Here is a 26,588-nt window from a genome sequence, read left to right on the forward strand (position 1 = left end):
TCAGAGGTAACTGTACCGCCAGTTGGGTTCTGCTGAGAGGGCCTCCAAGAGATTCCACTAGCATGTGTGGGAAGGCACACAGCAAACGACCTCCACACTTTCCTCTGGCTTCCAGGAAAGATGTAAATTTTTCTCCAGCAACCCATACATTTCAGCCCATGCCAGGAGGCTGAGGCCCAGGCCATGGCAGGCGGCTCCAGACGCCCAGACGCCAGTGAAAACAACAGCGCTTTGCATGGTTTCTGGGAGGAGCGTGCCTGGCATATAGGAAGTGCTCAAGTAACTGTGGGAGTGGTCAGAAGGGACAAGAAGTTCTGGGTAAGGTCAGAGGACCCAGTCAGTCACGTGGAAACTCAACATTGTAAATATTGGCAACTCCTAAAGAATAGGGAGAAACCCTGGCAGGCCATGAGAATTCAGGGTACCCTGACCGTGTCTATCCTAAAAAGGGGTTGACGGCACCGGCCATGGGTCCAGGAAGAGGCCCAGCACAGAGAGGGGCTTTACCAGCATCTCTCCCGAGAGCACCTCCAACAGCTTGATGAGCATCCGCCCATCCCGCAGGTCCTTGTAGAGGTCGCTGATACGGCAGGACACGCGGGCCAGGTGGGAGTTCACCCATTTCGTGAAGGTCTTCTTCTGAACAACTTCCCGTTCATCTGGGTGGGGAGAAGAGCTTTGGGTGAGCTCCCCGAGGCTGGCAGGGCGAATGTGACCTAGGCTGAGGAATTTCACCCTGATCCCAGGGTCCTCTGTGCCTGCAGAGGAGGCTGATGCCTTCTTAACCCTGTTTCCCAGGAGCAAGTGCCATTCCTGGCAACACAGGTCCACAGTACCAAGGCGATGAAGATGCTGCTCCACCACCATGCACCCAGCAAGACACCCCTGAGTCAGTTCCCACCTCCAGTCAGAATATTCTGTACTGTTGTGCCACTGAATTCAGACTTCAATGCTAGGTTCATCCCACCCTCCATCCAACCTTCCACCCTTCCTTCCATCCATCCATTCAATATTCCTCTGCCTAGAATGTTCTTTCTTGTCCCATCCACTCTTCTCTATCCCCTTCACCTAATTCCCATCCATTCTTCAAGATTCGGTGTAAATGGACTTTTCAGGAGAGCTTTTCCTGATCCCCTGGCTGGGCAGTCTCCCTGTGTGTGTCCTGACCTCTGCATTTGCATTTCCAAGTATTAGCTGAACGTCTGATTCTCCTGCAAGACTGTAGGCTCCTTGGTGCCTGTTCGCTTTTCCGCCCCCGGGGCCTGGTGCCTCACAGCTGCTGCTTCATAGCTGTAATGGGGATGACTGTGCTGTGTGGCAGGCCTATGTTAATCCTGATGACGTAGGAAGGTAAAACAAATTACCTGCCTACAAGGAGTTCCCGGTAGGCAGAGGAGAGTGACGAAGAGTTAGGATACATAGAACGAGGCTAAGGAGAATGAATGCTCATGCTGGGAGCCAGCCACGGCATTATTCTATCTTTCTCACCCCCAGAATGGCAGGCAGGGGTTCTTGATCTTCAGTTCTGGGATGGTGACAAGACACCTCCACCCTAAATCAATATCAGCCCCAAACAAGCTCCCAGCCTGTGCTGGGCCAGTTTGAGTGGGTAACTCTCGGTACCTGTGTATAAATATATGCTAGTAACCTGTCCAGGTTAGGGCTGGAGAGAAGAGAGAAGACTGGGATAACACAAAGAAAGCGGAGAAAGAGGGGAGTGGGAGACAAGAAGAAAAAGAAACAAGAGAGAAACAAGAGAGAAGGTGGCATGAGTCCTCCTTCTGTTTGGTTTTGTGAACAGTTTGTGGCAATTGGCTCCCGGCCACTTGGGTTTGGAAATTCAGAGCCCAGCTGACTTGACAGCGTGGCTGGGCCTGGGGCCCCGCAGGATCCCTGGGGAAGGTGAGTGGGGGGTGGGTCACAGCCAGAGCGTGGCTAAGCCAGGAGGGAACATTGGCACTGTGGAAGCAGGCTGGATGTGAGCTCGACAGAGCCCAAACCGTGGAAGGGTTGGCTTCTTCAATTATTAAATATCTGACTTAAGGGTAACAAAAAGAGGAGGCCAGCCAGTGCCGCCTCAAGGGTATAAAGCTGGCAGTTTCTGAGGCTCCAGCATCAAATTCCTTCCTACTTCATGGCTATTTTAGTGCTCGGAACTCAGCCTCTTTATTCATCTGTTCATTCATTCAGCAAATGTTTACTGTACAACCAGCAGGTGCCCAGGCTCTGGGTGGAGGTAGGGAATTCAAGGACAAGACAGTCCCCATCCTTGAGGCAGACTCTATTATAAATATGATGGGTGTTTGAGTCATATATGAAAAATTCTATGGCAGCCACTGAAATAAGATTTCCAAGAAGAGGAAAAGTACTAGTGCAAATCATATGAACCTTAAATAAATATGAAATTAAAATGGCATTCATGCATTCTGGAACTCTGAGCAAAGTTGCATAGGGAAACCCTTTTGTCTGTGACAAATTAAAATGCTTTCCTAGTTTCAAAGATGGCTTCAGCAAAATGTATCCGAAGTTTTGATGATAATGCTGGACAGAAAGCAGCTACATTTATTCTGGGGCATTTATGGATTCAACAAAGCTAGCTACAGTCCCCCAGGGTTTTCCCTAGAAACCAGATCTGTTGTTTAAGTGGCTCATCCTTTCAATCAGATGTGCAACCTTGGACTAAGGCACTGAAACTTTTAGTCCCTTTAGCGCTAAGTGTCCCCCAAAGCTAAATTCTTTATTTTCTTCCATATTATCTTCTCTTTAAGAATCCCAAAATTTCATGACACGGTGCTAAGAGCTGTTTATCTGTACCTGGTAAAAGGATAAGGAAGTACTTCTAGCTGGGGATGTGGAATTTGATTCGAGGCCACAGGGCTGGCACACACATTGGTGCAGAAGTCTCATAAAGCATCCTTAGAGCTCCCCAGTTCTCAACACATAAATGAGCCCCTTAGGCCCCAAAATGCCGGAGCTGCAGGTTTAGAGCACAGGAGGTGGATGGCTGGCTGCCGTAACTTGAAGGCTGGGGTGAAACTGCCCACAGTCCCCAGCATCCGGAAATGCTTTGTAGGGTTGAAACACAGGAAAGATTCCGAGAGGCTGATGGTGATCAAAAGGAGAGAAAAGGCCCAGGGGTGGGGATTAATTTCCATTAGCTCATCTGCTCGGCTGCTCCAGCACATTCACTCCCGCTTGGCCTGGGCACTCCTCAGGAACCTTCCAAGTGAGAAGCCAGTGGCCCAGAGCCCGCTGGGTAGGGAACCCTGGAACTGTGGACAGGAGGGAAGGCACTGTGCATAGGCCTGTCCCCAAGGCACCTGAGCCATCCTGCAGGGGACCAGGCTGTGGGAAGGAAGCCTCAGCAAGGCCCTGTAGGAGCCAGGACTTATTTCCAGAGCCCTAACCCTGCCCACGCAGGAAAGAGTGAGTGAGCATAGACGGTTCACGGCCTCTGCCACCATGGAACCCAGGGCCTCCGTGATTCTCCTCCTTCCCCTTTCCTTCCCAGGCCTGGCCACCCTCACTCCCACCATGCGTTAGGCCTGCCCCTAGAAAACTCATCTTCCTCACTGGTCAGCTCTAACCCAGAATTACTCTCTGGGTATCTTGATGGGTGATCTCTTTCTCAAAGGTTAAGTCTGAGGTCAAATATACACATGACACTAAAACGCTCACATATTTCTCCACTGAGTTCATACATGGAAAGTGCTGGCACACAGACAGCATGCCATCGTGTGAGTTATCATCACCACGGCTACTGTCACTACGTGCATGGGCCTGTCCCAGAGAATGCCGGCGCATAGGCAGCCTCACACTCCCTGAGGCCTCAGGATGGAGTTGAGGAAACACGACACAAACTCACTAACAGTTCATTTTTCAACCACATGAGAAATAAATGGCAATGAATTTTAATAACACAAATGCTGCTACAAGGTATTATTGGCTTAGTTACAAGATAAATGTCGCATACAATAAATGTTCCAGGTGTCAAAGAAGAGAGATCATTTCAACTGGAGTCATCACTTTGTCCACGTGGAGAGGGAGGAAAGTCAGGAAGACAGAAGGAGCCCAAGCAGACAGGCACAAAAGGACACAGCTTGTTCATAGGCCACTGAACACTACAGGTTAAAAGGGGATGTGGCTCGTGGTAGAGCGCTCGCCTGGCATGTGTGAGGCCCTGGGTTCCATTCCTAGTACCGCCCCCCCCCCCAAAAAAAAAAGAGAGTGAGAAGAAGGAAAACAGGTTTAAAACAGGATGTGGAAATCCCTGAATGAAAAGCTAAGACATTTAGACTTAATCCTAGAGGCAAAGGGAGCCACAGAAGAGTGGCTTGGTCGTTTCCTGAAATGTTAGTTTGTAAGGTTACCAAACGATAAAAAAGTGACAAAATGTTTCAGATCATGTTTCAAAAGAAACATGAAAAATTCGTACAGAGAAAACTTTAAAAGGATCCCCCCCAAAACAAGAACATTTGAACAAATGAAAAGGCACACTGAGATGTTGAGTAAGAAAATTCAACACCAGCAAGACATATCAATTTACCCTGAATGAATACATATTTAACACTATTGAAGCATATTTTTTAAAAAAAATTTTAGTTGTAGATGGACATAATATCTTTTTTATTTATTTTTTATGTGGTGCTGAGGATCGACCCCACTGTCTCACACAAGCTAAGCAAGCGTTCTGCTACTGAACCACAACTATAGCCCCTATTGAAACATAGTTAATTAAGTAATTTAAATTTAGGAGAAATTAGACAAATGATTCAAAAATTCAGTGGAAAAATAAGCAAACAAAAATAACTAGGAAAATTCCAAAAGTGAAAGTAATAAAAGGCAACCAATTTTCTCAGATATTTCTTCTTTCAAAGAATCTTTATGGTAAAACTGTGTGGTACTGCTGGGTGTGGTGGCACATACCTGTAATCCCAGCGGCTCGGGAGGCCAAGACAGGAGGATCCCGAGTTCAAAGCCAACCTTAGCAACTTAGGGAGGCCCTAAGCAACTCAGGGAGAATCTGTCTCTAAATAAAATATATGCATTAACACAAAAAAGGGCTGGGGATGTGGCTCAGTGGTTAAGCACCGTTGGGTTCAAACCCTGGTACCAAAAAAAAAAAAAATTAGTCCAAAATACATATGGTCATTTAATATCTGATAAAGGTGTGTTTCAAATATGAAGAGGAAAGATGATTATTCAATAAAAGGTGTGTGTAAAACTAGATGACCATCCAGGAAAAGTTAACCTCAAACTCTAGGTTAAATATCATCTGGATTGAAAACTGAACTGTACAAAATAAAGTCATAAAATGCAAAATCAACCATGCTATAATGTTTTTCAAAATAATGTTACTGTAGAAAAGAGCCTTCTAAATACAACACAAAATCCAAAAGCCATAAAATAAAAGCATGAAAGTTCAACTACATTAAAAAAAATTTATGTGTGTGGAATAAAACACCAGAAAAAAAGTCAAACTATGTGGAAACACATTTGTAGCATACATCACTGGGTTGATATACTGAATATATAAAGAACATTGTTAAAGTTTGGATCTGGCCTGTCCCCCAAAGATCTGTGTGTTACAGCCTTGGTCTCCAGTTTGGCATTAGGAGGTGGGGGAAACTTTAAGAGGTGGGGCCTGGTGGGGGGGTCTTCAGGTCACTAGGGGTTATGCCTTTTAAGGATACTGCAGGACCCTACTCTTTTTTTTTCCCCCTATTGTTTTGCATGTTGGCCATGAAGTGAGCAGTCCTGCTCCACTGTGCATTTCCCACTATGATGTGCTGCCTCACCACAGGACCAAAGCAATAGGGTCAACAGATCATGAACCAAAACCTCCAAAACTGTGATCCAAGATAAACCTTTTCTCTTTATAAGGTGTTTATCTTAGGTATTTGTTACAGTGACAGAAAGCTGACTTACACAAATGTGTAAAGATAAATAAGGAAAAACACCAACAAAGTGAACCAAGAGTTAACAGAAGCTGGGCCCAGTGGTGCACACCTGTAATCCCAGAAGCTTGGGAGGCCGAGGCAGGAGGATCACAAATTCAAAGCCAGCTTCAGCAACTTAGCAATGCCCTAAACAACTCAGTGAGACCCTTTCTCTAAATAAAATACAAAAAAGGGCTGGGTATGTGGCTCAGTTGTTGAGTGCCCCTGAGTTTAATCCCCAGTACCAAGAAATTAATTAATTAACTAATTAATTAACAGAAAAAATTATGAACATCTCTGAAAATGTAAAAAGTTGTCCAGCCTATTTGTAACAGAAGTATACACTAAAAGCACATACACACACACACACACACACACACACAAAGTCTAACATGTGGTCCTTAATTAATTTGAACAAATTATAAAAGATATTTGTGAGACAAGTAGAAAATTTTGAATATCAAATGGGTATTAAATTATATTAGAGAATCAGTATTCATTTTATTAGGTATAATAATGGTATTATGCATAGGTGGGAAATGTTCTTGTCTGCCAGAGGTATATACTAAAACTAATTAGAGATAAAATGTCATGATGGTCTTTATTTTTAGAATACTTCAATCCCCAAAATAGATAAGCAAATATAGCAAACTATTAACAATTATTAAACTTGGAGGATATAGTTCATTTCACCTGTGTCTTTGATTTTTTTTGTATGTTTGAAGTTTTTCATACTTAAAGTCAGAAAGTAAGGTGGAAGTGCACCAAGACACTATATTTCCCTTATTAGATAGGCAAAGATCAAAAAGTCTGATAAAATATGAGGTTGGCAAGGAAGTGGGGAAGAAAGCATCCATATGTTGCTGGAAAGGGCATAAACAGGGCAACCTTTATGAGAGGCAATTTGGCAAGACCGAATAGAATTACAAATGCACATACTTTTGGACCCAGTAATTTGTCTTCTAGGAATTTATTCTACAGATAAACTTGTGCATTTGCAAAATAATCTACATGCAAGTTTATTCACTGTGCTTTTTGAAATAAAGATTGGAAACAACCTAAATAGCCACCAATAGGAGACTAATTAAATTAAAATTCTATGTCCACATAATGGAATACTAGATAACTGTAAAAAGAATGAGGAGGCTGTTTGTATACTAACACAAACGACTTCAAGATGTATTGAATGAAAAAGGATAGAACAGTGTATAGTAAAAAAAAAAAAAAAAAAGTGGGGAGAAAACAATATAGGCTATTTGGTTAGATATGAATAAAAGAGTCCTGGAAAGAGACAAGAAATGGTTAACACAGGTTGTGGGAGAAGAATTGGGTGCCTGGAAGGCCAAGGAGGGAGTAAAACTTGTTATTTGCCCTTTTATAGCTTTCGAGTTTTACCTGCTAGGTATACAAATATTTATTTAAAAGAAATAAGTACATCTTCCTTTTTTTAAAGAAAATGAAAATGTTTTTCTCTCCCCCTCTTTCCAACACAGCCTAGATCCTTTGGTTTCCTTACCTTAGGGATTTTTCAATAGGCAAAAATCACAAGCATCTTTAACAGAACCCGTAAGAGAAGTGCAAGGGTGAGGAGGGGCGGAGTGGGGAGGGGAAACCCTCCCTGAGACCCAGGGACGGAGAAGGGGCAGTGGGGCCTGGGGTCCTAAGGAGGGCAGGCAGGCACACTCTGCCTCCCACCACATCGTAAGAGGTTTGGGAGTGGGGAATTTCTTTTTCAACCAGTTAAGTTCATCACACGAGTCCTGTGAATAGTGGATCTCCTGCCCTGAAGGATTTGCCACCTAACTAGGGTTGATTCCAAGATAGGACTGTAGGATGCTTAGACAAGTCTGAAAATGCAAAATGCAAAAATAAAACTGACTTTGAAAGTGAACTGAGTCAGGCACAGAGGTGCACACCTGTTACCCCGGCAGCCCAGGGGCTGGGGCAGGAGGACCTCGAGTTCAAAGCCAGTCTCAGCAACAGTGAGGCACTAAGCAACTCAGAGAGACCCTGTCTCTAAATAAAATACAAAATAGGGCTGGGGATGTGGCCAAGTGCCCCTGAGTTCAATCCCCAGTACCAGAAAAAAAAAAAAAAAAAAAAAAAGAAGGAAAGTGAACTGAGTAGAACACAAGGAGGCTGGTTAACTAGCTTGGGGTATAGTAATGTAAAAGGGGGCCATAAAGCCAAAAAGTGATAATCTGTATATTTATTAGTGCAGAAAGATATTCATATTATATTAAGTGAAAAAGTTCTAAAATTATAATATTATTTGTAACATTTTAGTATTTATGCATAGTCATGTATCTGTAGGCATTAAAATATCTATATGACCGATGAACAGTGGCTCTAGTTTTTTATCATAGCATTTACCATAGTTTGTCATTAAGTAAGTGTGTTTATATGTAGACAGACACGTGTGTGATTATCCGATCTGCCCCCCTTTCACCAGACTGTAAGGTGAGATTCCCTGGCTGATTCAGTTTCCAATGGCTGGAGGCCAATAGGTTTTGAGGCAAAATGTTCCCAGAGACACAGTTGCTACCAGCCTCCCTGTCATTTTTCTACATGACACGATAAAATGAACAGATGCTCTGAAAACGACACCCCTGCCCCCCAACACTTCAGTCAAGCAACATGCAAAGGGGCCCATGGGGGACAGGGAATGAGTGCTGGCTGCTCCTAGGAAGCCTGGTGTCAGAGCCTGCCCTTGGGAACAAAGTGGACAGCCCACAGGAATGTCCCAGAGATGGAGGAGGCTATTAACAAGGCTCACTCAGACTGCACGGCATGGGGAGGGGACAGTTTTATTATTAACCTTGGTGTATTAATATTTGATAAAGCATCTTCACAATGATAGATAGCAGTCAACCATAGAAGGTGGAACCGACTGGTTTTGTTGAGAGTTTTCAAAGAGGAAGAACAGCTTTGATCGAGAGGGACGAGAGGACAAGGTGTAAGATCCCAGGCAAGGGAGACCTGTCCTGGACCACACAGTGCAGGTGGCAGGTTTGTCTACACAGGGGCCTGCCTGGGGTGGGGGTGAGTACAATCTTACAATGGTTCACCTCCAAGAGAAAGCTGCTAATCCAATTTTTTTTTTTCCTGATAGTACATTAAAATGACAGCTGATGGTTAAAATGATTTCCTTGAATAGTACATTTTCCTAATATGTAGTCTCTAAATAAAACTCAATTTTAGCTTTTGAAATCTGAGAAGGAAAAACTTTAAAACTTCCCATTGATGACACCATCTCCATGCTCACAGGTAGCTGGAGAGAGATGCTGGGACCAGGACGAGCTGAAGCCATGGTCTCCAGCAGCTGCCTCTCAATCTATTGACTTCATGGGCTGCCAAGACACAGTGGACCCCAGTCATCTGCCCTCTGGACACAGAGCCCTTCCTAGGTCACTGGGGCACTTGGGATCAGTATCATCCTGGTACAGGTGAAGAGAGGGGTCCAAGGAGAGGCCGAGCATCTCTTGAGGGGCTCTCAGGGCCTTTGGTCACCAAAGTTAGAAGGAAGGAGCCAATGCCACCCTCTCGGGAGCTCAGAGGCAGCCAGGGAGGGTGTGCAGGGAGCAGCAGGGTCTGAGGCCCACCGTCCTGAGGCTCTGACGTAATATCTGCTGGTTACAGAACTTAACCTTGAGTTGGACACAGTGGGTCAGGAAGATGGTCAAGGTTCAAAATGGCAGCAACTCTGTGCTTCCGAGCACAGGACCACGGCCTGCCAGGCACCTGCTACCCTGTTACATTCTTGGGCTTGTCCTCATCTACCCTCACCACTGGGCCTCCTCCCATTTCCAGGAAGAAGGCTACAGGACATAATGCAGAGAGGAAGTTCGCCTCCAATTTCAGACATCCCTGGATTCTAATTTAAAAGCAAAATGGAGCAGGCTGCGTGATGTCACACACTCATTTTTTAACGAAGGAGCTTTGTTTAGTTTCTCCCTTAGCAATTGCTTGAGTGGATAAGGAACAGGAGAAAGACTGCGACAGAGCCTGTCATTCGCCGTCCTCTCAGGTCCCTCTCAGGAGGCTCTGGACTGCTCTATGTGCTGCTACCTTCTAGACGCCTCTGTGCACTAAGGAGCCATAAATCACCCAGCAGGGGGCACATGGAGGCCAGGGTGCTGAGCTGTGTGCATGTGCAGGGCAGAGGGAGCAGGAAGGAAGAGGGGGTGGGAGGAAAGAATAGAGGGAGGCTAATGCACAGGGCTTCTCCTTTGGGGGCATCTTGCTACTGCGTCCCCCCTCCCCCTCCTCTCCCTGCTGGGTCACTTCTGCCCGGAGGCATCCTCACCAGAGTCAGTGGGGGACGTAACCTGGTGCAGGGAGGGATGCGCAGGCAGGCAGGGGCCTCTGCCCTGAGGAGAGAGAGTACAGAGGACAGGCACTCTGGCTGGTCCTTCCCTGCAGTCTACAGTGCTTCATCCCTCATCTGGACGGCCACTTGTTTACAGAGTGGCTTCCAGGGTGAAAAAGGGAGTGAGAAAACCAGCTTTGAGCAACAGTGACAATGACGGTGGCTCTAGGAGACACCAGAAGCCTTCCTACCATAACACAAAGGCTAGACCCTTCTGGAAGGACAGGAACTTGGGTTTCTCCACTGCTCCCCTTCCTCTAATCCCTTCAAGCAGATCCAAAAGGCAGAAAGACATCAAAGACAGTCATCAAAGCAGAGTAGAATGGTCCCCTGTGACCCACCACTTAACCCTGTGAAGTGTCACAAGAGATTGAGGCTAAGAAGCCAAAATCTATTTAGGAATCTAAGGAAGATACCCTTGCCGGTTCCAAGCCCTCCCCTTGGCATTGCCAAGGTCAACTCCAAGTCCTCTGCAAGTTTTCTTCCCTACTTGTCCTTCACTTTAGCCAGGCTGAGTCCCCATTCCAAATCAAAAGTCATTCATTCTCGAGAGAGGTCAGATTTCTATATATTTTTTTCAAAAATGGAGTAACCAGATGGCTTGCATATTTAGGCCCAGGGAAGAAGAGCTGGGAATATTTCCTGTAGAGCAGAGAGGAAGTTGACTTTAGGAGCAGAAAAGATAGAGTCCTGATAGCCCAGTGGTCTCCTAACCACAGGTCACTGGGTGGAGAAGGACCTGGAGGAGCTGCCAAGTCAGAAGAGCATCTATCACCCTCTGGTTTCTTGGTCCCCCATGTCATCCAGTTGGATGGTGGAGACACAGCTGCCGTCCTGAACTGGATGGCCCTATAGAGGGAAAGACCTGCCTGGCACAGGCTTCAACCTCATGGGCCTAAGGTCTAGGGGCAGGGCACAGAGCAAAGAGCTTCAAGCATAAGCCTCTGCCTATTTTCCCTGCTCCTTGTTCTTCTTACAACCCCGGACTTCTCAGGCAAAGGAGGCGGGGGTTAAGCAGAAGAAACAGGTCCGGGAACAGGCCTAGGTAACTGGGACAAAGACTGAGCTGATGATCTTGAACGTAAGAGGCTGAGAAAGAACAGAAAGTATTTACAGGAAATGTTCTTAGTATTAAGAACATCCAAAATTTACCTAGCATTTTATTATTGATGAAATATTTTTATACACTTTATTTGATTTTCACGACCACCTTGGGAAAGTACTACTGTCTCATTTTTTAAAACAGGAAATTGAGTTTGAGCCAGTGATCTTCCATAGCAGTAGCACGAGAGGTGGACTCAGGACTCAAATCTGGTTCTTGTGACAGTTTCCTCCTCTCCCTACACCTTCAATTGCAGAGCAAAACGCCAGACCAACCTCCTCCACCTCACATATAACCTCCAACCAGACCGCCTCCACTATATAAGGAACACGGGGCTAAATTCCTTCTGGGCTTAATATTCTTACAAGTGGAGAACAATCATAGAACACTCTGACATGCTGGGACTAAAGGCAGCTTCCACTTCCTAAGGCCTCATTGGAAAGGCTTGTCCCTGTCTGGACTATTGAGGTGACCCCAAAGACAGTACAGAAGGAAAACAAAATGTCAAGAAGTCGAAACTGGGGAAGCTGAACACAGTTCCTTTCTTCACCTTGCACTCAGTAGAATGCACGCAGTCAGCCACTATTGGGATCTTTTCAAAGCTTTAGCTTCTAGCAGAGGTCACTCCGGTGGGCTCTCAGAATAAACTGCTTTGCTGTTTGTAAAAATCTTGAAAGGACCTCAAACTTAAGTGTTTACTTGTGAGCCAGAAGTTCTGAAGCATTAAGGTCCTGGAAGGAGACTCTCCAGGGGCATTCAGATCCTTTGGTAGATAGACACACACACACTCTTGGTGAGGGGTAGGTTCAATCAGGCAAAGCCACGGTTAATGAAGGCTCTTTCCTGATGGACCTAGGACTAACCGTTGTTTCCATTTGATGTGTTTGTCCCTTGAATCCATCTCCAGCAGCTTCCCAGGCAGATCAGTCCTGGCTACTGCACCCACAGGTCAACTGGAGAAACCCTCGGCCTCTCTGCCCATCCCAGTTGCAGGCACCTTTCCATTCCCCAGCTCGATGGCTGCCTCCTCTAGGAACAATTCTCCCTGCATATCCTCCCTTGCTCTCTCATTGCTATTTAAATTATATGCCTTTCCTACAATTCTCTAATTCTACTCAGGCTAATTAATTGTGAGCATCGTTCATTTTTCCCTAATAGATTAAAACTCCTTAGAGACAGATGCTATATTGAATTCGTCTCTTTGGTTCACTCCTATCCTTTTGTGTCTGGCTGGGGGTTTAGCTTTAAACCTAGTAAGAGTACAATAAATAACTATTAAAATGGAATTTACCTTGTTTCCTAAAATATAGGTAATGTATAAAACAGATCAAATAATGTCCACACAGGACAGTCCCACTTCTCATTCCATTCTTTGGCACACCTCATGGAACATGGTAACACTCTCCCTCCATCTGTATCACCAGGGTCACCATAGCCAAACCCAGCCAGCAGAAATATAAAACCAAACTGACAAAACCAAGGGTTTCAGTTTAGTTTGGTTATTTAAAGAGGTTAAATGTCATAAGCAAAAGCAAGGGATCACTGCTATTATGTTTCCCCAAGGAAAACCAAGGAAGGATTGTTTTGAATCAGAAAAGGTGAGGGCGAGATAAGGAAGAAGAAAGGGAGCTTCCAGTAAAGCACAGGACCAAAAGGGTGATGGCCAAGCCCCTAGTGAGCTTCCTGTCATGACAAGGGAGATGAGACACCATATTCCTTTTATGGAATGGGAAGCCTAGATATTTCTGAGATAAATGGTCATTATGGTTCCAGAAGGGACTAGAGCCCTGCTCATGCCTCAAGGTCAGCAGAGATCACAGTATCTGGGAGTGGAAGGGAAGAAGAGGAGGAGGAGCAGGATTTCTATGAACTTCAAGTTCCAGCAGGACCATAAGAAACAGTGCAAGAATCATTCCAGAAAGTGTTCCTGGGTAAGGCTGTGCTCTTCTCACAAGATGGGCACAATCAGCCATGGGGAACCAGGTACAGGTGGGGCTGTGATGGGTGAATTAGGGGAAGGAAGCTCCCCACACACCCCCAGAATACTCAGCCTCTATTTATTAGCCGAGGATATAGGGCCAGAATTTAGTTACCCCAAGTCAAGTTCCAGGGAAACAACAGTCACAAGGTTTGGTGGGAAAAAATAAAAACAAAAAATCCCAAGAATCAGATCTCAGCCAGCAGGGGGAGGAGAAGCCATTTCTGCTAGAGATGTAAGATATTCTCTCTGAGAGAGAGAGAAAAAAAAATCTATTATGAACCTGCTAAGTACAAATCTAATTCCAGTTTAAGGATGAGAGGTTCCATGCAGAAAACCCTTCTTTCCAAGGCAGTGTGGAAAGGATGCTATCTCTTCTCAATTTCCAATTGAATTACTCTTTTCTTTTGGGAACACAGAGAGGACAATGATAATTTTTCTCTCCAAGGCCAGGCAGGAAACTGGGGTGCACAGGAGGCCCCTTGCATCTGTGCCTGGCTGTCCAGCACTCAGACACTCCTTTGCCCAGACTTTCTCATACTTCTGACTTTGGCCGCAGGTCACTCTGGACAGAGGCAGAGGGTGGAGCCCACCTGGCACCAACTCCAGCTCTGTCCTGCTCCTCAGAGGCTCCTGGGAGGAAGTGGGGGCTGTTCAGGGGAAGCCTGCTAGAGCCTCTGCTCCCTGCCAGGGCTGCCCAGCCTCTTTGAGCCTGGCAAACACATCTCTGTCACTGCCACACCAGGGCTCACCGGACACGCACAGAGGCTTCACTGTCATGGGGAGGGGCATGGACCTTGGGACTGTGAACATGCTTCTCTAACCCCTGTGGCCCCAAGCAGTACCTGCCAAGGCCTTGATCCGGGACCTCTCAAAGAGCCTGGCTGAGCTGTTGTCATTATCCAGCTCATCTTCCGGGGCGTCCCAGCGGGCATTGATCCGGCTGTACGGTGGCTGGTTGCCCACGTTTTCAAACTCCGTGGCTGATGTCATGCCAGCAGGTTCTTAGCAGCTATGCTGGCCTCAGTCTTCATGGAAGGGTCCCTAGGGGACAGCAACACAGAGGGTTAGCTCCCCACCCCTTCGCACTTTTCCTCAGGGGAAACTTGTTCGGAGCATCCAACAGGAGCAGGTCCTGGCGGGAGCTGCATGCCGTGTCCTCTGCTGGGGCATGCTTCCTACCGGGGTCTCTGGGTCGTGTGTTATAAATATTGCAGCAGCAGCAGCAGCAGCAACAGTAACGGCCAGTGGTGGCGGGGACAGACACGGAGAGCTGCATGCAGCAAGGGTCAGGATGGCCAGCAGGTGGAGACGTCAGTCAGTCGCAGTGAGCCCATTTCCTCCAAACCCGCTGCCACCCGGGGAAGCAAGAGGCGCAGCTCTCTTCAGAGCCAGAGGCCGGTGGAGGACGAGCTGGGAAAAGCAGCCCCCACCCTGAGTACCGGGGCCAGGAGCAGCGTGGTGGGGGAGATGGGAACAGGCAAGGAGAAGGGAGAAGCTGGAAGTCGGTTGAGTTCAATAGGAACTGGAGTGTGTGGGGGTGGTGGCTGCGAGCCTCAAGCTGCCACGGATGCCACCAGTCCAGGCAGCTGCTCACACTGCAGGGGAGGGGGGGTCTACTCCTCATTGAGGCTGCTCAAGAGTCCTCAGTTCTTTCCTGGGCACCCAATATTCTGAAAGCTGAGCTCTTGTTTTTGCCCTCTTTGAAGTGCGCCCAGGTGCTGGAACAAGATCTCCTGTTGAATCCCAGGTCAGACCAAACAGCCCGTGGTCCGTGAGGGCCATCGGCATGAGGGGCTGAGATGGTTGGAGGGGTAGTCCACGGACATCAACAGGGCTGTGGGTCGGTTACCTCTGCAATGAGCATGGGCATTAAGAGCATCACCTGCCTAGCACTCCTTTCTGCTTGCTCATTCATTCACTCATAATTAACTCAAATGTGTGCCAAACCCAAATGAGGAGGCAGGCACTGTGCTAGGTAGTTGTGCATAAGACAAGAAGGGCCATGTCCTGGGCTGGGGGTGTGGCTCAGAGGCAGAGCACTTGCCTAGCATGCATGAGGCACTGGGCTTGATCCCTAGGACTGCCCACACACCACGATCTTGTCCCTATAGAACTTATGACCTGACAAGGGCAACAGTCAATTAAATGAGCAATTACATTGAGGTGTGCCATGTGCCACTACTGGGAGAGAAAGTGGTAAGGTGGGGACTGGGTGTCAGGAAGGGAAATTTAAGGTGATTGCTCAAGGAAACTTGGAAGTACCCACAAGGGACAGGTGGAAAGGAATAGGAGTCCAAATGAAGGGAATAAGGAGCAGATGCAAAGTTCTGCAGGCCGAACAAACAGAAGATTGAGGAGGCTTAAGAAGTAACTAGAGCATGAGGGAGGGTCAGGGAAGAAAAGCGAGAGGGGAGCTGGAGGGGCTTGCTGGCTCTTCAGTGCTCTGAGCCTCTGGAAAATGACTGATTATCTCATCTGCACCTGCCATTCAGGTGTCTCCCTGGAGCTTAGGGAGCTCGGCTAAGAAAGAGTCTGAAAGAGAGAACAGGGGGCCAGGAGTCTTCACATCCAAGAGAGCGAAAGGAAGGTGGGGGCTGGAGGCAGGCTGGCAGGCAAATGACAGATGTTGACAACCAGTGAACTGTGGGGGACACGTATCTCATTCTCACATACAGGCTCACTTCCCACACTCACCCACCGGTACACACACACCCAAGCAGGAACAGACACACACAAAAGGAGACCTGCTCGCCAGCCTGGGCAGAGCTGCAGGGCTGTAGCCCTTGGTTTTCAGACTCAGGGTCACTTTGGACTCTTCTTCCCCCAGTCTGATTAATCAATCCCACCACATCCCTTGGAGGCGAGACAGGAGCCAGCATTATCCACCTAATTACATGAGAGAGAAAACAAGGCCTAACACAGGATGAGGCCTCCCCAAGGTCATTGAGGGGATGACTGCTTTATTTTGATCAAAGACCAAACTGTAGCCTTGTTTGTCTCCATGCACTGGAGGGGTTTTAGGGATGCATTTGGGGAAAAAATATGGCCCTGTGGATAGAGGGCATTCCCAGATGCCAGGATGGGCAAAGGTGTTTGCAACCTGGGGGAAGGGAGAGTGCGGGGTGGGGAAAGCAGCTATTACCCTCAACACTGTATTCCCACCATGCTAGGCCAATGCCCAAGACCACCCTTGTCCTGTGAATAGCTGTCCATAAATGGGCATGCTGCTTCCAGGGCTGAGATTTCCCACTCAACTGACTGAGCAAAGAGAACTGGGAAGGACTCTCTACTCTCCACGCCTTCCCCCTGGTCCCTTAAGGGGAGCTACCACTGGCTTGGAAGTCAGAGCTGGAGAGGGACTGACAGGCTGACCATCTCCTGCAGGGCCATGATCCTGTCCAGCAGCCCCTGAGACGGACCGAGCTGCCAGACACAGAAGGCGAGGTGAGATCAGCCCCTGAGCACAGGAGGTAACCAGACCCTGGCGCTATCTCTCAATCTCTCTCTCTCTCTCTCTCTCTCTGTCTCTTCATCCTGGGCTATTTTTAAGAGTGGCCGAGAGAGGCCCAGGCTGCAGGGCCAGGGAGTGAGATTACCTTAGCCATGGCTCCGTAAATAAGTCTGCCCCAGAAAGATGAGCCAGAGCCGGCAGACCAGCAAAACCAGCCTTCAAGGCAAGATTGATGGTCCCGGGTGCAGAAGAGTTGCGACTCGACAGCAATTCATCCTGCTTAAAAACGCCATCCTTCCTGCAGCCTCGGTTCAGAGAAGGCAGCAGCCAGGCAGCGCGGCTGCCAGGAATGTGAAAAAAACACGTGTTTAAATACACAACTGTTTGTTTGTTTGTTTTTGGAAGGGTCAGTTCCCTAAAGACAAACACCAAGGACAGAAGATTCAAAAGTGAAAGGCAGGCCCTCTTCTTCCTCCTGCCCCCACCCCAGGCCCACCCCAGCCCCTGCCCAGATGGTAAATGGGGCGGAGGCAATGAGCTCAGGCAGGGAAGCTCTCAGAGAATCAGGTGGGAGAAGCAGAGAGGAAGAAAATAAGAAAACAGGAAAGCTACATACAGATGGTCATTCCAGAAAGAAAACCCCCAAGAAGTGCCCGAAACCAAATTCGACCCTGCTTTCTCAGTGTCAACCATGTCTATTTCCATGACTGTCACATTGGCCCCAACTATAAAGAAACCACTGTGACTAAAAAGAATAGGATGCGTTGGGGAATTATGGAGGGAGCACCTAATCAGATGAGGAGCCTTGGCAATGACATTCAAGTCGATACCTGAGGGAAAATTGGAGATGGAATGGTCTGGTCACATTTTCAAGGATGTAAGTCATCTGTGCATCTGGAGGGGCCCTCCATGAGTCATAGAGGACTGTAAGTACACAGCTAAAATTAGACCTCATGCCCCTGTTAGCAAACTCAGGGGATAAAAGGCATAGGAAGTAGCTCTTGTTCCATTCATTCCCTACTTTACCCTCAAGCCCCCAAGAGGTCCTCCTCTTAAGCCACCAGATTCCTTGTCAAAGTGTAGGGTGGGGATTCCCTGGTCTATGTGACTCCATGCCCAGGGAAGTTCACCTGTCCTGTTCATCCGCCTGCCTGTCTAGCAGCTGAGTGGTGCCAACTCCAGTCACCGTTATCTGTGAGTTTCTGCCACCACCTGTCCCCAGGTGATATTTTGAGTAGGATGGGTCCCTGTAAACTTGCCTATCCACAGAGTGCTCACTCTCTAAGGGGACGCTTGCTTGGTAAACGAATTTCACAACATCACTGATGCAATCCACAGCTCTGCCCTTCCTGCTTGTCCCCAGAACCGAGGGAACCCATCTGCCACTGGGTCAAGTGCTATGCCTTGCCATCTCAGGCTCACATGCATCTAACTGGGGTGGTGAGAGGAAATGGTAGTGGTCGCAGCGCTCTCCCTGCCAGGCTGAGTTAGGTCTCACATCACCCTCCCCACAATTCAGAGCAGAAAGGACACTCTTTTCTTCTCTCCCTCTCCTAACCAGCCACCCCCCACAACAAAGTAACCAGTATCCCCTTCTCTTTCCTGGGCACACATTAGCAGGAAGCAACAAAGCACAGATCTCCTTCAGCACTGGGCAATGGGAGCCATAGATGGTGTTGCCACTCTTCCTCGGTGGGGCTGAGGTGTAGGTCGATGCAGCCCTAATATCCTTAAACAGAGTTTAGACCCACTCTTTTATTTTCTCTCTATTTGTAAGTTTTGCCCCCTCACTTGCTTTCTGGTTTGCCCTGCCCCTTCTTCTACCCTAAACCTGCTTTTAGCCTATTTGGGTTCTATGGCAACCCAAGTCGGGAGATTAAATCCTGAAGTTCCCCTGGTAACTTATCTGCCAAAGCAGCACCAATGAAGGAACAGCCCCCTTCCACTTCCTCTGATCATAATCTCACTGCATATTCACAGACACCTAAAGAAGGAATACATAAGCACACACATACACCTGCTAAAACAGATGCGAGGCCGCCACCTAGTTCTTATCTAAATCTACTTGTAGCCCTAACCTCCTCTCCACCCCCATGGTTTGGTCTGGCACTTCCATCCTCCTACCAGACATCTCTACATAGAAACTACAGCTCAATCTTAATATGGCTAAGACTGAGCACATGGTTCCAGGGCAGCAGAACAGGAAAGTTTTACCACCGTAGGGTGATGGTGAGGTCCAGATAAATATGCCAAGTGTGGATGGGCTTTCCAGCAGTTGGACGTAACCAGCAGTGCCTACCTAAGCCATTCCTCTGCCCCAGGGCACACTCTGCTTTGCGTGCCCTGTGGTTCCTATCCTAACCCAGCCAGCTACAGGTCCATCAGCAACAGGACACAATTTAGGATTCTTCAAGCCCCAAGATTCCTGTGCATGGCTGCCACCATTAAGGATCCCCATGCGTTTGCAATATCCTGGTCATTCTCGTTCACTGCTATTGGATGAGGCCTACCCCAGATCCTTCTGCTCTGGTTTCTGTCACCAGTCAGGGGTTTCAGACCCACATGTCATGACTTGTTCACTCTCACCATGGAAAAATCTCCTACTAAGAACTGGCTCCAGTTATGCTACAGCTGCTGGAATAGCAGTGGGGTGGTGGGAACGTGGCTCCAACCGCTCTTACAGGAATTTGGCTGGGGAACAGGTGCCACTCAGCTCTGGAAAAGGGGCTGGCTCACCAGTTCGCTGTCTTAACAACGGTGTCTATCAGCACCTCTCATCCTGCCCAGAGACAAACACCCAGTGGGAAACACTGAAGGCAAGAGGAGAGGTTCTATTCTGATATACAGGTTGAGCATCCCTAATCTGAAAATCTAAAATCAGAAATGCTCCAGAAGTTGAGACTTTTTGAGTGCTGACATGATGCCACTATGACCCCATGCAACCAGTCATGGTCAATACTCAGGCTCACAAAAATCATTTTATAAAATTATCTTCAAGCTGTAAGATGTATATGAAACATAAATAAATTGTACACTTAGGCTTGAGTCCCATTCCCAAGATATCTGACTATGTATACACAAATATTCCAAACTCTGAAATCCCAAACACTTCTGGTTCCAAACATTTCAGAGAAGAGATACTCAACCTGTATACAGTTTTCAAAGATTATCCTCTATTGGGATTCCTACGCTCGATATCTACATTTACAAAAAGCCGTTACTATCCAGTCCTACTTCCTCTCATCTGTCCTGACTCACTTCCCAGAAAAAGGAGCATTCTACAGTAACTGAATTGAAGAGTCAAATACCCAATTTCTCTTGTTCCATGAGGACTTTTCCCCAATAACATATATTGACTTCTCTCTTCTCTGATGAACACTATGGGAAATAGTGAGGTCTTAACACTGGAAGACGTCAAGAATAATTAATGAAATGATTGATTCAGAAAAAAATCATCAAAAATAAAACCATTAAGCTGAAGCGGTGGCTCCTCTCGGAAAGCACTCACCTAGCATACGCAAAAATAAAACCATTAGGTAACAGGTTGATGGGGGAAGGATCGAGTTCTGAACACCTGAATTCTCTGATGAATCTCAGTAGCACCAAGAACAGGACAAGTTGGCATTGTGTGCCTCTGACTGGATGCATCATGGAGGACACCATAGTGTGTGGTGTCCCTGACAAAAATGTGGGGCCCCTTCTAAGGAAGCCACCCCCCCCCATTATCCTGGGTCTTGGCACTGTGCATAACTCCACAGGGCTTACCCTAACCGTGCTGATTCAGATATCTGTTGGTTTGCTTCCCCCCTCACTCTCCTTGCATAGACAATAGGCTCCTGGTATGTGGCAGCCACGAATGCCTCATTCATTATTCTTTTTTTTTTTGTTGTTGTTGTTGTTGTTTTTGCGGTGCTGGGGATTGAGCACAGGGCCTTGTGCTTGCAAGGCAAGCACTCTACCAACTGAGCTATATCCCCAGCCCCTCATTCATTATTCTTTTCTGGTATCTTACTGCTGTACCTGGGATGTAGGAGGTGCTCAATAAATATCTCACTCCTAGAGACCTAATCTCAAGCTCTAGAATTTCTTTAAGCCTCTTCCACCATGTTCCTTGGCCCATGCACGCACTTCTTCAGTTATCCCATTTAAGCGCTTGTTCAGCATCTGTTCATCACCAAGGCCAGTGGTCATGCCTCTAAAGCAACTTTCAATCATCATTTCTTTATGTTCTAAAGCTTCTAGTTCCTTGCAGGCCCTCACCACTTTTTCCTGGCCTTGTGCAATGGTCCCCCTTGGCCCATGTTCCCCTTGGCCCATGTTCTGCCACTTCAACCCCCTGCACAGCCCCTCCTATAAACACCCTTCCTCCGTCAGCTTCCAACAACACAGTCGAACCTGAAGCCACACCACTGGGGCTGAGCTCAAACTCTCCTTTACGCTGACTACTCTCAGTCAGGAGGGTCTACGTCATGAACCCTACCACTCTGTCATGTGCCTGTACAACTTTATTTGTGCCACATCCCATACACTGAAATTTTACCATCGTGTCCCTCCCCTGGCACTATAAAACAAATACAGTTTTCACCATTTAAAATCATAATATAGAGTTGGGACTGTGGCTCAGTGGAAGAGCACCTGCCTAGCACATGTGAGATGCTGGGTTTGATCCTCAGCACCACATAAAAATAGGGAAAATAAAGGTATTGTGTCTATCTACAACTAAAATAAAATATTTTAAAAAACATAATATAGAGCATTTTCTCAGAATCTAAGTGGGTTACCTTCTCCCTCCTGTCCAACTCCATGAGACCTCTAGTGCAAGGGACAGTCAAAACAGGCTGAAAGCTGGGAGTGGCCCGTGCACCAGCTCCCCTCCCCGCAACCTCACTGCCCCAGTCAGGTGAGGCTAGATCCCCACCGTCCTTCCTCTGCCCCACCTGGGAGAAAGAAGTCCTTCCATCTTCATCTTAACATGTTTGAGTTCTTCCCACCTTAAATAAATCTCCTGGCCATCCTCTATCTCCATTTCAGAGTCAAAGCACTTGAGAAAATTGCCAAGGACATGAAAGCGTCATTTATAAAAGAGGAAACCAAAAGGCTAAGATCCCATGAAAACATTCAAACTTCCCAGCGACCTGGGAAGCTCAGATTAAAGCAGGGAGATGTTACAGGCAAGTATTAGCCCACTAGAGAATGCCAGATGTCAGTGGCACTGGGGAGACAGAATCTTGCACCCTACTGGTGCTGGTGTGGACTGGCCCCAGCATCATGGCGGACACCTGAAATGGGGCTGAAAACCGTATGTTGAATAAGTAGATGAGAACCGAGAAACGCAAAGTGCTGCTCTGTGAGATGCTAAGGGCCACTTGTGCTGAGAACACACTATTTGGAGGCCAATCTGCAGGTCCAGATGGCTGGAAATGCTACATGTGGCAGAAGTGCCAAGGATCGGTTCACCATAATGCCCGGTGTTGTCCTAGTGGCCCCTGCTGCCTCAACCACACATTCCCAGAGGCCTCTTCCTCTGCTGCTGGACCACATGGTGGAAGGGATGGGCAGTGGCATCGAGGCCCAAGCTCCCACAAATCTCTACACATCTCGAAACCCCTCAGAGCAGCTCTGGCTTAACGGGCACCTCAACATCCTCAGCCGCAAATCCAATGAGAGCGGCAGCCTCTCCCCCCAACTCTGTGCTGCTGAGAAGCCTTTCATGTTTCCTTCCTCGTGTCACAGAAATGCCAGTCACGGAGTTGGTTTCTGTCCCGACATCTCTGCCACGCAAACGAGAAGAGCTATTTTAAAAGTCTAACCTATAAATAATATATGAGTGAAGGGTGCCAATTTAGTTATTCATTCATGTTGGAGCTTTTATAATAATTAAAACTCATCTTTTAGAAGTTGCTGGAGCCCACAAGGACTCCTGAGGGAACGGATGCTGGCCAGGGGATTTTCCCATCGCTGGCCAGGGTGTAGAGCCTGACTCTGTGGAGCTGTCCTCTGGGGACAAATGGGAAGGTGTCCCCAAGGGACAGCAGCTCCAGTCCTGAGCTGGTTCCTGCTGGGACCAGTCTTCCAGGCATGTAAGGATGAAAGGAACTTGGGAAGCAAGCTTCTCCCTTGATTCACACTGACTTAGTTGTTCATGATGTAAGCAAGAACCTCATTTTGCAGTTCTTTATTGGAGCAGTTAGTACCTAATTAGGCCATTCACGACCTACTGCATGAAGTGGCTGTACAAGATTGCATGAAGTTATGTGACAACGATGTATAAACCCTATAGTACTATGTAGCCCGAGGTATTGTTATTAATAAATTACACACTGTATCTCTTGGTATCAAGATTTTGAGTTTGATCAAGTAGCTCTCATGGCAAAAAGCAAGGAATATAGTAGGTGGAGTTTATTGTCATTACCCCGATGTCCCTTCTGTGGTCCTCTTTTCCTTTCACTCCTTCCTCAGGCATCCTCGCTTCACTAGCCGACCCCAAAGTCAGGCTCCTCAGTGAGCTGAGCCACCCACGCGGCACGCCTTTCACAGACTATCAGCCTTGGCTGCTTCCAAGCAAAACTGACTTGGATGACCTAATTCCCTATGGTTGTAAGCTCCTTGAGGGAAGGACGCCATTTCACTTTGGAGGTCTGAAAGGGCCTCGATTGATACATGTTAATCAGATGGAATAAATGTAAGTACCCACATCTCCCATGGACCACATGATTAAGGCCTTATGGAAATATAACACCTTACACAAAGGACTAAAAGGCATGATATAAAAGAGGCAGTTCTGGAGCCAGATCAGGCCAATGGGTGAGAAACAGCTGGTCAGACAGACTATTCAGCACCTCAGATCATGCAAGGGAGGCAACTATCTATGGCACCTACTGAGAAAGTCACTTTGACTCTTTCTGTCCCTGAAAGGTATAGATTTCTTAACCTACAACTTGTGCTAGCAGGCAGACCCAGGCCAGGGAGAAGCTGTTAAAATAAATAAAATATCTTTTTTTTTTTTTTTTTTTTTTTGGTACCAAGGATTGAACCCAGAGGCACTCAACCACTGAACCACATCCACAGCTCTTTTTCGTATTTTATTTAGAGATAGGGTCTCACTGGGTTGCTTAGTACCTCACTTTTGCTGAGGCTGGCTTTGAACTCATGATCCTCTTACCTCAGCCTCCTGAGCTGCTGGGATTACCTGGTTAAAATATCTAATATTTAATCAAGATTAAAGAATGTGGCAGGGAGGGTATCAAATGAAATCCAGATTTCCTGCCTTTTAGAGTTATACTTAGACCTCTTACCTCACTGCTGACCTGTCTATAACTGAGAAATTTGTGAATTTTCCAACCCTATCTTAACATCTTGTATTTGATTACAGAGCCAAGACAGGTACTCACAAGTAGGTTGGCACTGTTTATTTATTCATGAATTCAACAAATACTTACTGAACAATAGCATACCCAAAATCCATTAAATATTTAGCTGTAAGTATACAAAAATATGTGCAAGATCTATAGGGTGAGAAACACAAAATACTGATGAAACTCAAAAATCTAAATAAGTAGAAATATATCCAATGCCTAAGGTATTGGAAAAGCCAATATTGTTAAGATATCAATTCACCCCAAACTGATCTATAAATTCAATGCAATGCCAATCAAAATCCCAACAGAACATTTTGGTAGAAATCAATAAACTGATTTTGAAATTTCTATGAAATAGTTAAAAAATAGAATAATCACAAACATTTTGAAAAGAACAAAAACTAGAGAACTGACATTACCTGGTTTAAAAACTTAGCATAAAGGTATAGTTATCAAGACAGGAAAGTCTGACAAAAGCATGGAGAAGTATATGAATGGAACAGAAGAGAATCCAGAAATAGATTGACATATATGATCAACTGATTTCTGACAGAGGTGTGAAAACAACTTCATGGAAGAAGGATAGACTTTAATGAACAATGCTGGACAGCCATATGCAAAGTCAGTGAACCTTGGCCAACCTCACACCATACACAAATATCACTCAAAATATTATACATTTAAATGTAAAACCTCAACTATAAAACCTCTAGAAAAAAAGCAGGAAGAAATATTAGCAATACAGGGGTAAGCAAAATATTTTTGAACCAGCACCAAAAGCATAATCCATAAAAGAACAGGTATCATAAAAGAAAAATTTTGATAAACGGGACCACCAAAAAGACATTGCTAGGAGAATGAAAATACCAATGATAAACTGGGAAGAAATATTTGCAAAACATGTATCTGATAAAGAACTCTCAAACCTCATTAAAGAGAAAACAAGCCTCAATTAAAAATGAGCAAAAGATTTTTGCAGATGGTTCACCAAAAAAGATGTATAGATGGCAAACAAACATATGAAAAGATACTTGATTTCATTTGTCATTAGGGAAATGCAAATTAAAACCACGAGATACTGCTATACACCCATTGAATGGCTTAAAAAAACCTGACAATTTAACAAGTATTGATCAGGATACAAAGAAACTGGAACTACCATACATTGCTTATATTGCCACTTTGGAAACAGTCTAGCAGTTGCTTATAAAATTAAACATGCATTTGCCATATGGCTCAGCATTCCTCTTCTAAGTATTTACCTAAGAGAAATGCAGACTTACATTCACACAAAAACCTCTATGAAAATATTTATGGTGGCTTTATTTATACTGACCTGAAATTGGAAACAACCTAAATGTTCATCAACTGGTGAATGGATCTACCAAACACAGTACCTCCATACAATGGAATTTTACTTACTGATAAAAAAATGTCAAGAAAAATAAAAAACAATCTACAGAAGAAATGTACATGGAAATGAGTGAATTTCATCACATGTAAATTAAGCCTCAAAAAATCTAAAAACAAAATAATAAGACTAAAAATATAAACAAACATGACTAAAAAATTCTAGAGCATCTACTACCTGGCAGACCCATTGTTATTAACTGTTCTGACAATAATAGTGATGTAGAATAATTATTTCAGCTTATTTTTCAGTAATGGGAGGTTTTCTCAAGCAAGGTACTGTAATGGAGGCTATAAATATGGTATATACATGAATTCTGCCCTCAGGTTGCCTAAGATATAGAATAAATAATGACAGAATAAGACAGAATTATGTAAACGTCAAAAGGGAAGCATAAATAAAGTGCCATGGGATTTCAGAGGTAGGAAAGAATATTTAAAGCTAGAGAAACTAGAGAAGTCTTTGTAGAAGAAACAGTTTATAATAGGGAATGATGGTTTTTATTATTCAATATAAACAACATTTATCAGAAGGTTTCCTCATGTGACTCCTCTTTGGTCCTTCTTATCACCCTGTGAGATAGGAAGGAGAGGTACTATTAATCTTAACTACAGTTAGATAAACTAAGAGTTGGAGGTCAAGTTTTTGGGTAGCAGAGCCAAGGCTGGAACTCAGGTCTTCAGAGAGCGTGGCTTGTGCCCTGTTTCATGGCGTGTCCATTCAGAAGCGGAGCTCCGCCTTCTCACAAGACAGACAGAGACTGTTGATGGTCCACTTCCACTTTGGATCCCTACAAGGGGTTGGCTGCTCCTTGCCTCTCTGGCCATCGAGAATACTCAATGTTACTGACACACTTATTTGAGTCTCTGCTTATGGAAGGGACAGCAAAGAGTGCAGGGTTTTGTGGCATTTATTTAGATTCATGGTTTAAACACTAAAAAAGCAAAAAAGTCTTAAAAGTCACAGAGATAATATTG

General features: G+C 45.9%; 1 protein-coding gene across 2 annotated transcripts in view; it reads right to left on the reverse strand.

The window, feature by feature from the left end:
* Sptb (spectrin beta, erythrocytic) overlaps positions 1-26,588 on the reverse strand; it is a 117,333-nt gene that overhangs the window by 51,481 nt on the left and 39,264 nt on the right. Inside the window, exons 1-3 of one of the 2 annotated variants that reach the window (XM_047538088.1) lie at positions 16,988-17,006; positions 14,234-14,432; positions 508-659 (exon numbers count right to left, since the gene is read on the reverse strand). In XM_047538088.1, coding sequence (XP_047394044.1) covers positions 508-659; positions 14,234-14,381 — 300 coding nt within the window. In that variant the 5' untranslated portion in view covers positions 14,382-14,432; positions 16,988-17,006. Of the gene's footprint in view, positions 1-507; positions 660-14,233; positions 14,433-16,987; positions 17,007-26,588 lie in introns of those variants that run through there. The other variant, XM_047538086.1, reaches the window with a different exon arrangement.

Source organism: Sciurus carolinensis, chromosome 2 (genome assembly GCF_902686445.1).
Source record: "Sciurus carolinensis chromosome 2, mSciCar1.2, whole genome shotgun sequence".
NCBI lineage: Eukaryota > Metazoa > Chordata > Mammalia > Rodentia > Sciuridae > Sciurus > Sciurus carolinensis.